General features: G+C 50.2%; 1 protein-coding gene across 4 annotated transcripts in view; it reads right to left on the bottom strand.

The window, feature by feature from the left end:
- Positions 1–12,827, bottom strand: part of rbpjb (recombination signal binding protein for immunoglobulin kappa J region b) — a 39,980-nt gene that overhangs the window by 7,636 nt on the left and 19,517 nt on the right. For 2 of the 4 annotated variants that reach the window (XM_078105661.1, XM_078105663.1), the window contains exon 2: positions 2,075–2,113. Coding sequence is in view for 1 of the 4 variants with exons in the window: in XM_078105663.1 (XP_077961789.1) it covers positions 2,075–2,113 (39 nt within the window). In the remaining 3 variants the exon portion in view is untranslated. Of the gene's footprint in view, positions 1–2,074; positions 2,114–2,657; positions 2,682–4,269; positions 4,350–12,827 lie in introns of those variants that run through there. The other 2 variants (XM_078105660.1, XM_078105662.1) reach the window with 2 other exon arrangements.

The raw sequence follows: 12,827 nt of genomic DNA, 5'->3' as shown, positions 1-12,827 counted from the left end.
TTTTTTGTTGCCAAAACAAGCATTCAAAAGGCCGACATGCATTTATCTGATCATTAACTCGTTTTACCAGCTGCGCCCCAATTAGAGTTCCAACTTGGAACGAGACGCACGCGCTCTTCAGATCGGTCTCATCGCACACACTGCTGCAATGAAAAAGACACACACACACACTTTGCAAATCCGTCGGTACAGATGGGGAGGCTCGGCGAGGGACATCCGGGGCGAGAGACATAAAAAAGGCGTCTGCAGAAGAGCGGAGCGCGAATGTGTGACGACACACCAAATGCATAAAACGCACAATAGAAAACAAACATGGGGGTGAAGCTGAGCAGAGAAAGTCGCACACTCTGTGCACCTTTAATGGCCTTTAAGTTGTCCTTTTAATGCACGTATTCATCTCAGACAATGAGTGGACAGGAAGAGAGAGAAAGAGATTTGGTGTCTTTGTGAAAGCCGCGAGGGGAGGATGAGGAGGAGGAAGAAGAAGAAGAAGAAGAAGAAGAAGTGAGAGCGGCAGTGACCAGCACATTTCAGCTTCCTGTGCAGGAGTGCAGACACACACGCAGTCAACAGATGTCAGATATTTGTATGCAAACAAAGCAACAACAACCACAACGACTCAACTACAAACCACAAAATGGGAGAAAAAGACAAAATAGTGCCAACTGGGGAATCAATGCCCAGGGACAGGAAGTCAGCGCCGTGAGCATTTTAATCTGGACTGAGGCAGAAAGCCATGCGTCACACAAAATGGGAATAAAAAGAGAGAGGGGTGGGGGGGGGGGGCAGACAAGCAGCTTTTTTGCCATGTTATTGATAAATGTCACTCAGTAAATGTGATTAAAATGAGAGGAAGAAGAGATGTGGACAAAAATGTGCCAGGCAGACTTTCAACAAGAGACAAATATTCAACAGCCGGCACTACGGGGGGCATAATGTGTGTGTGTGTGTGTGTGTGTGTGTGTGTGTGTGTGTGTGTGTGTGTGTGTGTGTGTGAGAGAGAGAGAGGAGGGGGTCAGCCTAAGCCAGGCTACAGATGCAGCGGAGCAGACGGGCATCTGTCCGTACATCTGCCACAGCGTCTACAGCGAAGCGGTGCTGTCACATGACCCCTTGTGAACACACACGACGGAGGGGCACACCAACACACACACACACACACACACACACACACAGCCGATCAGATGGAGATCAGCGCGCGCACTGGTGAATCACAAAGGAACACCTCCGTGGTGTGTGTGTGGTTCGGCTGTCAGCTGCCCGGCTTCTTTAAACCTGGCAGTGAGGCGACCCAGCGACTACCTGAGAGCCCGTCGCGCTCCGTGTGTGACCTCCAGAGGGCCCTTGTGGGCCTAAAAGCAAGAAGCATCTTACTCTCAGCTCTGATGGTTTTTTGTATCAGATTTTGCTGTAATTTCAGGTGCTTTGTTTTAACCTCTGAACAGTATTGCCTTCTTTTACTCGCGCTGATTCTTTTTGTTGAACCCGCGACCCGGACGTTTTTGGTCTCATGGGCGTCGACGTGTTCCATGAGCACAATGATGAACCGCTAGGACCCTGCGCGTGGATGCGTGTGCACGGGGACAAGCGTTTGTTGTTTTAGATTAGTGGCACCGGCTCAGTCCGCTTTGTGAGTGGGAAAGGAAACGTAGACGTCATCCATTACATCTCAATGAAGATGGGGGAGGGAGGGGGGGGGGGGGGGGCGCAAGTGTGAAAAACGTCAGATCAAACAATAGCCTGGCACAAATTACCCTCCATCGGGGTTTTATTTGAGTCTGTGTTTCTTGGCAAAGGAGCGGAATAATAAAAAGGGAACTATTGAGCTTTCCCATCTGAGGCGATTGAGTCCTCCCTGCGGTTCGAGGGAAGAGAGCCCTTTAAGGGGCGCCGCCGACAGTCGGCGCCCCTTAAAGTTGATTGTGATCAACGTTTTTACCGCCGACAGTCAACTGATTTTGGAAGGATTTCTCAAAACGCTCGTGTGCGGTCTACACATACAGGAAGACGTACAAATACAACATGACAACAGCAGCTGTTATGGGTGACGACACACACACACACACACACTCACCTCGTTAGGCGCAGTGGCTGAGGCCGCTCCCCGAACTTCCTGCAAAGACAAAGTGAGAACACAACATGAGTGGGCTGGTTATCGACCACAAACACACTCTGAGTAAGCACTGCATCGCACGGCGGTGAACGCGCGCACACACACACACACACACACACACACACACACACACACACACACACACACAGCTCAAATGAAGGCCAGCGCATCACATCTTTGTTCCAACATTTTTAAAGTGTTGTTAGAGGTGCAAAGAGCCGATGACTCAGTATTCCTAGAGGATGCTGGGAACGCACAAGCCACAACGTGCACGGCTTGAGATTACAGCAACCGCACAGACCTACTGAGGTTAACGAGGCTTTAAGCGGCGTGAAGCTCCGAATGCGTCAGAGATGTGCGAGCGACACCAATGACCAAAAACGTCATTGACCATAACGGACGGCACGTAAGGAAAATACTGGTATATTATATGCAATATAATAACTGAAAACCCTCCCCGAAAAAGTACACATTTCTTTTTTTTAAACTTTCCCCTCACTTCCGAATGCTTTGAACGGCCCCCACTCGCTTCCACACCACGTACCTTCACCGGCGACAAAGCGCCGCTCCTAACAAAGCGCGCGCGGTCGACTCGCAGCAGGCCGACTTTGGCAGCGCGATGGGGTCATAACACTGGGAGCCATCGGCTGCAAGTGGCGAGGAAACCGCAGGTGGAGACAAAGGGGCCGCCGCCCACTTTGCGACGCGCTTCGCTGATGGTTGAGCAGTGGCGCGTGCGACCGGTTGAGAAGAGTCGAGCAGCGCTTGTTCTTTTAAACACACGTCACTTCATATCACGATTTTTTTTTGCACAAGTCTACACTACATTTTGATATATTCATGTTTGAGGAAAAGGAAGCCTGGAAGATACAGTCGCTGAATCAAACATCACGGGTGGTTTAATCTTTCTTTTTTTCTTTAAAGCCAACTATGATCTTAATATGAGTATATATATAAGTGCATTCTTAGCTCTGCTGCTTGTATTGTTTGCTCAGACAAAATCTTCGTCCAGGTCAGATAGCTTCACTTTAAGTTCAGTATCAACAGATTAAAAAAAAAAAAAATGAAGAAAAAAGAAATTGCTTAAGGCCAGAAACGAGAATCAAGGGAGAACTACTGCCATGGTTGACTCATGCGTTGAGTAATCCGTTTAAAAAGTGCAAAATGACTAAATTAACTGCCCGCGGGACAAGGAGTCTTCTTCAAAGGCCCCGACGATTCAGATGCACATTAACCAAGCACCAGATGCTCACAGGGTGAAAACCGCTAGAAGTGATTACTGTTGCAGGGTTATCGTCTGCCGATCAACGGCATCGAGTAGCTGCCGCCGCTCCACGTCCGCCCCTGTCGATCATTCTCATTTGCATAGTCTAAATGCGTCCGGGCAGACACTCGCTGGGGTTCAACCGGCACACTGCGGTGCACGTGACTCTGCAGAAAAGGGGAAATAACTGCAGAGGTCTACGCGCTTTGACTCGTGTTATCAGGGCCTTAATTGCTGCAGCAAAGCACACAGATCGAAGTGCATGCACACGGATGCAGCATGTAGGGGAGACTGTGCAGAAGAGTGTGTGTGTGTGTGTGTGTGTGTGTGTATCCTTCCCTCGTGTAGGATGTGCAGCACGCTGCTGATAAGTATTTCCATACATCTTCCAAGCCGTCCATAAACACAGCTAATGTGTCACTCGGGTTAAAGGGTTGGGGTTTCTTCGGGATGGGGAAGATGGGGGAGGGACTTAAAGGTCTGGAGAAAGCGTGATTGGTGCGGCAGGCAGAAGGAGGAAGTGGAGGTGGAATAATGGGAAAGGAGGGCAATCAATAAGGTTCCCACAGTGAAACACTGATGCCTCAGCCGGCTAATGGATTCCAGACGCCGCCGCCCCCCCCCCCTCCCCTCCCCTCCCCCCCTCCCTCTGCTGCAAACCGGGGATCGCGATAGCGGGCAAGGAGACTGCGGGTAAAGTGAGGGGCGAGATTAAAGGCGTGGATCCGTACGCAGAGAGGAGCTGCAGGGACTTAGAGGTGGATACGTGGAGCGCTCACGGCTGCATTCGCTTGAAACATCCATCATGGAGAAAGAAAAACAACACAAAAACGGAAAAAGGGCATTAGGACACACAGCGGTTGTGGTCTGTGCTGCTTTATAGCGTACGTACTATAGTTCTTTGTGCTCCGGACGGGGGGAGACTTTGAAGCAATGAAAAAAGGGCGGTTGCATGTGTTGGCTTTTGCAAGTTCTGTGAAGAAGGGAAGACGAAAGAAAAAAAAAAACACGGTGTTAGCGTCGCCTCGTCGAGCTCCCTTTGACACACTCACACCAACCAGAGGACCAAACACAGGAAACCACAAAAGGTAGCGCTGCAGGCAGAAGAAGAGGCTGCAGCATCTGCAGGGTGTTTGTTTGTTTGTTTGTTTGTTTCACGACAAAGTGACTCGAAAAACCATCCTCCAATATCAAAATGAGTGCAGGGCTTTTCTAACACTTCATTTAACACGCGGTTTAGAACTGGATGAAAAGAAAGAAGAAAAAAAAAACAGGTGGACTATTACGGCCCTCGAGTGTCGTCAGGTCGATGTCCGAAATCTGCAGCATCAACGACTCGAAAATTTCCTCCGTCGGAGGCCGATCAACGGGCTGCACCTTCGCCCCAGAGGGCATCCGGAAATAAAAGAATATGGGGAACTAATGGTTATAATAGATTATGTCACCACCAGCTTCCCCTTTCCTCCTCCATCGACTCTGCAGCACTCGCACGCATCAAAAGCAGTATTTGGGTTTACACTACGCTGCAAAATAAATAAATGAATAGGAGGCGGCGGCGTGGCGGCAACGTCATGGGCAGATATTTTGGTGCGGAGGAATCCCTTTGGTCACTTTTTGGCTGCGGCTTTCATGTGATGTGAAGCCTTTGTGATTTAAAAATAAAAGAACCAAAGAAGACACAATCAGATTTGTGACCGCCGTGGAAATCTGTATGAAGTCGGTACTTTTTAGAAAAGATTGAAGTCCAAACGTTTGACGCAATTGCCAATTTCCACTTCTGAATCGCTTGCTTGTGCCGCATAATGACTCCCTACAACATTTATTTGTTTTGCGGCCTCCTTGGATCAACCACTCCGACGTCCGGAAGGCGTGCGTGACTGAGCGCGTTTCCTTTGCCTCTCGCGAGCGACGCCGCCGCCGAGCTCTGGGCTGAAATGTCACAACCGATCGGCTCTCCGGGAGGATTCCGAAACGCGCCCAGACGCAGAGCAAATAATCGAGCAAACGGACGGCAGCTCGTTCCAATCAGGAGGAAAGTCACATCGAGGCGCACGTGAGGTAACCGACCCGAGTCTGAGGCAAAGAAAAACTAACTTCAATCCAGGTTGCTTCAAATCGTTATGTGGCAATGAATGAATGATTGACTGAATGTTTACCTCGCTGACTCCTGACATTGAAACCTGGTTTCATTTAAAGTTAAATGAAGTCACCGCATCTCTTCCAGGAGTACCGTGACCCTCAAAACATCAATGCTACGTCAGCGTGACAGTAAACCCGAACCTGTGGATGGAGGGCGGAGGGACGACCGCAGGGGCTCCACTCGTCTCTCTGACAGGTTGTATGACACGTGTGTGTGTGTGTGTGTGAACCCGGCCTGGCGTTCACACTGGGACGTGTGACTGACAGCACAGCGCGGGTGAAGAACACACGAAATCCCACACGGGAGGAAGAAAGAAAATAGAAATACACACCGTGACGTGACCTCACACAAAGTGCACAAACCCGTTTTTTTTTTTTATTTGTTTGGTTGGTCGATTGCTCGTGCGTGCGTTTGAGAAAAGAGAGGAAACTTTTCACATTCCACGGTAATGCCCCTGCTTGCCGCGGTAACAACAGCTGGATTCGGGTCGTTGGGCATGACCGGCTTGAAGAGGCGATGTTATTTCTTATCGACGGGCAGGCCGGCGACCACGTTAAAATACGGACAAACGTTACAAGAGCTCTGAAAATATCGTCTACCTACAGACGAAAACGCCGCCATCGCTGTGAAGTCTGTGGCGGTGTGATAACGAGTCGACACCTTTGGCTGAGCGCTTTCATGTTTTGTCTACAGTTCAGAGAGCCAAACACACGTCTAGCGTTTGTGGACTCAGTGACCCCCCCCCTAACCCGACCCCCCCTCCCGGGGCAGAAAAACACCAGCCGCAGGCGCCAGACGCCATCACTCAATTGCTCAAGGTCAAGGGGTCAGGGTTTGACCTCAGAGGTCAACTGGCAGGCAGCGTTTTTTGTGGATACAGAGATGAGTCTGCCCGCTCAAACAGACCTGATTTGAGTATATATATATATATATATATTAGGGGGTGTAACGATTCATTCACTGAATCAATTAATCGATTTATATTCCTGCGATCCAACTGAATCGATCTGTGCTCCGCAAATCGGCATTCCGGACGACATATATATCGATTACAATGGTACATATTGGATTGAAACTGCACATTGGATTTAAGCACAAAAACGGCATGGATGTGTGTTTGTTTGTTTGTTTTTTAGCACTTTAGACACGTTAAACGTTACTCGATTCAGTCTGTCTGTGACGTCATCAGTACGCAGCGGCAGCCGCGCGAAACTCTGAACAACAACAAAACACAGCGTGGAGGAGACGACTGCGAGCAATACGTTTACAAACCAACTTATCGATCCAGCGCGTGGAAACATTTGGGCTTTTGCAAACACGGAGGTGTTCTAAATAAGTCGGTCGCTGTTTGTAGAATATGTAGAAGCCAAATAAAAAAACACGGAAACACGACGAATCTTTCCGGCTATCTACTAAGGCGCCGTGGGATTAAACAACGCCGACAGTCAGGCGCCTCTAGCAGCGTCACCGCTGCAGCAGCAGCAGGTAACTCCAGCTCTGCTGACACCTCAGGCCTCGCCAGCACCAAACTCAACATCACAGTAACAATTGCCAAGTTTATCTGTAAAGACATGCGACCCTACAATGTGGTTGAAAATCCAGGGTTCTGTAAATTGATCCAAACATTGTGTAATTATTCTGTAATGTTTACATTGAAAATTGCACTTGATTCAAATAAAAGGTTAATATATTTGCCATCAATTGTTGTTTGCTTGTTTATAATATCCATCATTAATTTAAACCTGATTTCCTTACAAGAAACAACAGGGATCTCAGAAACTTTGCCTGCACTGTCCAGTAAAGTTGAATCGATTTCAAGTCACTGAATCGAATCGTTCCAAATGAACCCAGATCGTCCAAGAATGAAATCGGCAACCATGAATCGCGATTTGAATCAAATCGTTGTTAAAATGATTACCCCTAATATATATATATATATATATATATATATATATATATATATATATATATATATATCACACACATCAGAAATGCTGTTTATTTGGAAAGGTTTGATTCAAATCTACTTGTATCACGACAATAAAATATAATATACACTGTGTTGGATTTTGGGACTATTTGCACCTACTTAAACCGCCTTTCACACATCACAGTGAGTCACCTGAACCTGTGTGAACGTGCGACACAGTCCGTACACACTCACTAACAAACAGCCTGCGCGAGGGGAACGCACAGGGATGGGATGAGGGGTCAAGCCCATAAAAAGTAGAAAGGTGTCTGCTGCCCCCCCCCCCGAGGGCCGTTAGCAGGTACCACAACCCCTCCGGGAGGCCGCACCTCGTGATGGTCGCGCCCACAACGAATACATGAACTCTGCTCAAACACACACACACACACACACACACCGAGTCACTGCGTTTCAAAGGCAGATTCATTATCATCAGCATATGTCCACAATACAAGAAAAGGCGTGTGAGAGTGCTTTGATGCGACGGCCGTCGTGCCGGCGCTGCTTTCATCCAGTCGGACTTCCACCGGTCAACGAGCGCGTTGCTATCGACCAGACACATTGAGTACGGCGGCGTTACGGGAAACCTGTTGTAGCGATTAAGAAAGGCTCAGGAGGAGTACCACCAGTACCACCAGTACCACCAGTACCACCAGTACCACCCAGGCTTTCAAGACGTGAGAAAGAGAGAAAAAACTAACACGTCTCACCAGGGTGGGGCGGCCGACCCGGCCTGACCCCCGAGCTGCTGATGACCTGTACGAACCCTCGAGGCCGGAAGACGTGTGTGTGTGTGTGCATGGACGGTTGGGCGGGTCACATCAGCCTGCACTTGCAAGTGGACACACACACACACACACACACACACACACACACACACACACACACACACACACACACACACACACACACACACACACACACACACACACACACACACACACACACACACACACACACACACACGGGGCACCAGCTCCATCTGTCTTTGACATGGGAGAGCTTAATGACAGAGGCAGAAAAGCCAATCTCCATCTCTCTCCCTCCTGACCGCACTCTCCCGACTTCAACGCTCCACGTGGACGGACTGTTTTCTAAAACCTCGTCCTGGCATGCAAATCAATGCGGCCGCGAGACGCGCACGCACACACACACACACACACGCACGCACGCACGCACGCGCACGCACACACACACACAGCCTCGGTGCCTGTTCCATCTTTAATGAAGTCTCCTTTGTGAATCCTGCAGCTCTGACGGATGTTTCCTCCACGCCGCCCGCCATCTGGTCGCCATCCAGTCCTCAGATAACGCGCGCCCGACACTTCTGATCAGTCGCAGTGGATCTACGTAGACATGCCCCGCCCCCCCCGCCCTTTAAAAATCACTCGGGGCTGATAAGGGATCTAGAACAGGTAAAGCTCGCCGTGTTCGGTGTGAGTCACTCTTAATGAGCGGGCTTGTTGCTCTCCGCTCAAGACGGGTGAAGCGACCGGTGGCTGCGCGTGAGCTCGCCATCATCACACCTCAAAGGGGCTCACGTTTATTCACTGGTTAAAAAAAAAAAAAAAAGGGCTGCTTTCTTGGACGACTGTGCAAAATTCAACAGAGCTTATCGAGTAGTCTTGCCACGGTGCAGCGAGAGCGTGTGTGCACACAGAGAAAATGGAAGCGACAGGCCTGTATTGGACTGTCAGGGAGGAGGAGAGAGGGGACGAGGCGAGGGAGCCTTGAACCCTGAATGAACTCCCCCCCCCTCCTCTCTGCTGAGCTGATGACTCACTGCTGGAAGGAGAGGGAACTGAGAATTGGGGGGGGGGGCGGGAGTCGACCGCAGCCACCCTACTTTGGCTGTCGGTTCAGAGCGGTCGCCGATGGGGGAGCAGGTAGCGCTTTTAGAAGACGATAGTAGGCATGTTTCGGCTGAGATGTTCGCCGATAGATTATGCGCTACAGGTCCTGCAAAATCTCACCACCAGCACTAGTTCATATTAGAAAATATTCTAAATGTAAACGTAGGCTTCAGTGCAAAGAGGCACGGATGGATTTATGAACCATAGCAAGGGTTTCCGCTGATGGTTTCTTTCTGTCTCTTGGTGTTGCAAAAATGGGAATAGCCAAGCACGATTTTGGGAAAGCAAATATTCAGTGGTGGTTTGCGTTTTTTTTTTATTTAATCCTCAATGGGCCGTCGTGGTTTCAATATCTGGTTTCAGCTACTCCAAAAAGGGACCGTTTTGCAGTTCATTGGACTGATTGAGCCGCTGCACATTGAGCTTTGACGGACATGCTTCATACCTCTCTGACATGTTCAGAAATAAAACAACCGTAGGAAAGTGATTGGAGCAACGTTACTCCGCAGGGTGACCGGTGGGTTAGCCTCACGGCTAACTCCGCTAGTGCATCCCAGACGGACGCTGCCCCGCCAACGTGTCCGGCCTCACCGCGCGAAGCGGATACGGCGAGAGCACGTTTCGCCAAGAGAAATGCAACGTACAATTTTCTTATCGCCACATTACGCCGAAGCCGAAAAGGCAAACCGCCACCCCGGACCTATTCCGTTTACAATGAAATGAGAGAATTGGCCTCTGCGACGACGTGACTTCCGCTACCCGGCGGCGACTCTTCTGGCCGCGTGACAGTTCCGGCAAACTGACCGCCGCCTTGCCCCGCCTGCGGCCTCAGGAACCACTCGAAAAGGAGCCGACTGCGCTGCCACCAGAGACAAAATAAGAATTCCTGGCAGGAACCGGAGAAAACGAGAGAGACGACCTTTAGCCCACAGGCTGCGAGATGATCTTCAGCAAAACCGAAACGAATGCAAAGGCAGCGTCTGCGTGCGTGTAGTTTAGCAATGACTGTCGTCTGGTTTCAGTGTTGTTGTCACGATGAGGAAGGGGGGGGGGGGGGAGTTGTTGTTCCTGCTACTTGTTCCTCTTCAAAACATGCCATCTCTTCCAAAATAGTCGGCTCTGTCATTAACAAGATGACTAGAGATGGTTTTCGGGACGCTACTCACACGAACGCACACTGAAATAACACTTTTTGTTCTGAAATGCATATGGTTTGAAACACAACAAAGTGTCAGCCCTCCCGTGGGGGGGCGGGGTCATAAAATTTGAGCTGGTGAACTGTGGCAACGCAGAGTTCACTCGTCTGCCAGATACGTTGGCGAGTTGTGGGTTTGAGGTCAGAAGGTAAGCAAACTCTAATAAAGCCGCGGGTGACTTTTCAGGATAAACCAGTCAGATGGAGAGAAAACTATTCCGCTTCCTTCCATGAGCTCATGGGAAACCTCACATACATTCTTCCGCGGCCCGTCCAGCATCAAACTGTAAGCCACAGGCGCAAGATGATCGACCACAACGTGAGCTGCCCCGTCTTCCAGAAGAAGAGGGAGGAAGGGGGGGGGGGGGGGGCATTGTTCCCTCGACCGCATTGGACAGACACACGTCTACATTACTTCATTGTGATCCTGAGCAAAGGCCCCCAAAGAGAAAAAAACAAAAACAACAGCCACAGGAATGCCACCAGGCGGATTCCTCGGCCGCCCCGGAGATGCAGAGACGCATTGGGAGATAACAACGAGAAGCCTCCTCTCTCGCCGTCCTTCTGCGACATGTAACACCTTTGCTGCCCTCCTTCTTTAACACCTTGCAGATAGTTGGGACAAAAATGTGCATCATTGCAGGCATTGGTTTGGGGTCATAACATGACCCCAAACCAGGAACCCAGTGTCTTCTTCCCAAACCGGCACTGGTGATAGTAAATGAATCAGCGAGGATTGATCAACGTTTAAATAAATACCGCCCCGTTTCCATCAATAACGAGGATACCCTGAGGTTCCCCACAGGCTGGAGCGCTGCTCGCCGCTCCCTTCTAATCTAATAAAGTCACGGTGGCAGTTGCTTTAAGCCGTAGGAGGCGGCTTGCTCTGAGGGGCTTTCCCCACACGGGGGGAGTGGGGGGGGGGTCCTGTGTGTATTCGTTACCCTTCGTAACGCAGGGCACCGTTCCGACAAGGGCAGCGATACCCCAGAACAATGCCAGGGCCCACCCCTGGCTGGCCGGCGGAATGAGAGAAAAATAAATAAGGCTTTATTTGTTTTCTCTCGAAGGCCTGCGTGGCTCTCTGGTGAATTCTCCTGGAAGCGGAAAAGCCGCGAGCGGCATCCCGGAGCCTCGTACGGCACAAAAGGAACAACACAAAAGTGTCAGCAGAGTTCTTTTTTTTTAAATAATGTATCTCAGCTGCCCCGACGTAGGAAGCAGGCGATGGGTTTGCTCGCTGACGGCGAATGAAAGCAAAAGAGTCAGACGAGGACGAGGGGGTTTTCTGAATGAAACATCCTGAATGTGGGAGCAGCAAAAAAAAAAAAAACTGCTGACACACTAGAAACCGAACCGTAATGGCCACAAACGGCGACCGCTCAGGGGTGGGATTCCCTCCCAAGGGGAGCGCGGGTGTGACAAAGATGGCGGCGCGGCACCCCCCCCCCAACACGAGAGTCGCCGTACAGGTGGGAAAAGCGTTCGCCTCGGGCCGCTTGGCTGTCCTCGCCTAGCAACGCCGGCCGCCAACGGCAACAGCGCGGAGAGAGACTTGGGCCGTCAAACATGACGGCGGCCATGTTTTCAAAACCACACAGGCATCAGGTTCACATCAGAATGTTCCGTCCCATCCTCTGCGAAGCAAACAGCTTATTTTGGAAGAGCCACAGGTTTAGAAAAAAAAATAGAAAATAAATAAAAGAAGCATGAGCTCAGACTGGCGCATTCCAAGTATTGCACAAGTCAATAAATACCGCCCCCCCTGTCCTGTTTTTAGTTTTAGAAATCTAACCCCCTTTTTGGGCCCTGGGCTCGGAGAAATGAGGTAACATAAGCCCCCGGAAAGGTCACTCAAACGCATCACCAACACAAGGGACTTCCTGTGAATTTACGCATAAACCTGCATGTCTGCTTGTGGTGGTTCCCCAGAGACGGACGAAACAGATCGGAGGAGGGTGGGGGGGGCAGAAATACGGCATTGAGTCAACCGGGGCACGTGGGGCTTTAATAAGGAGGCCCGTCTGACAAAAAAACAGTCGAATGTGAACGCTGAATGGAGCGGCGGGCTTCGGGGCGTATTTTGATCATGTGAAGTAACGGATATGCATGAACTCCCCAAACAATGGGCTACTGTACGCATGGGAGCAAATCCCCCCCCCAAAAAAGAGGACTGCCGGTGGCACTGTGACTTCTGTACAGCTCCAGCCCCCACACCCACACACTGACTTTGAAGATTTCCAGCGGCCCGGGTGGATATAGGGCAGCTTTGGAGGCTGCTGGATAACGAAGT

Source organism: Gasterosteus aculeatus, chromosome 7 (assembly GCF_964276395.1).
Source record: "Gasterosteus aculeatus chromosome 7, fGasAcu3.hap1.1, whole genome shotgun sequence".
NCBI lineage: Eukaryota > Metazoa > Chordata > Actinopteri > Perciformes > Gasterosteidae > Gasterosteus > Gasterosteus aculeatus.
Note: the sequence above shows the minus strand (reverse complement) of the source record. Positions and strands in the feature narration are given on the sequence as shown.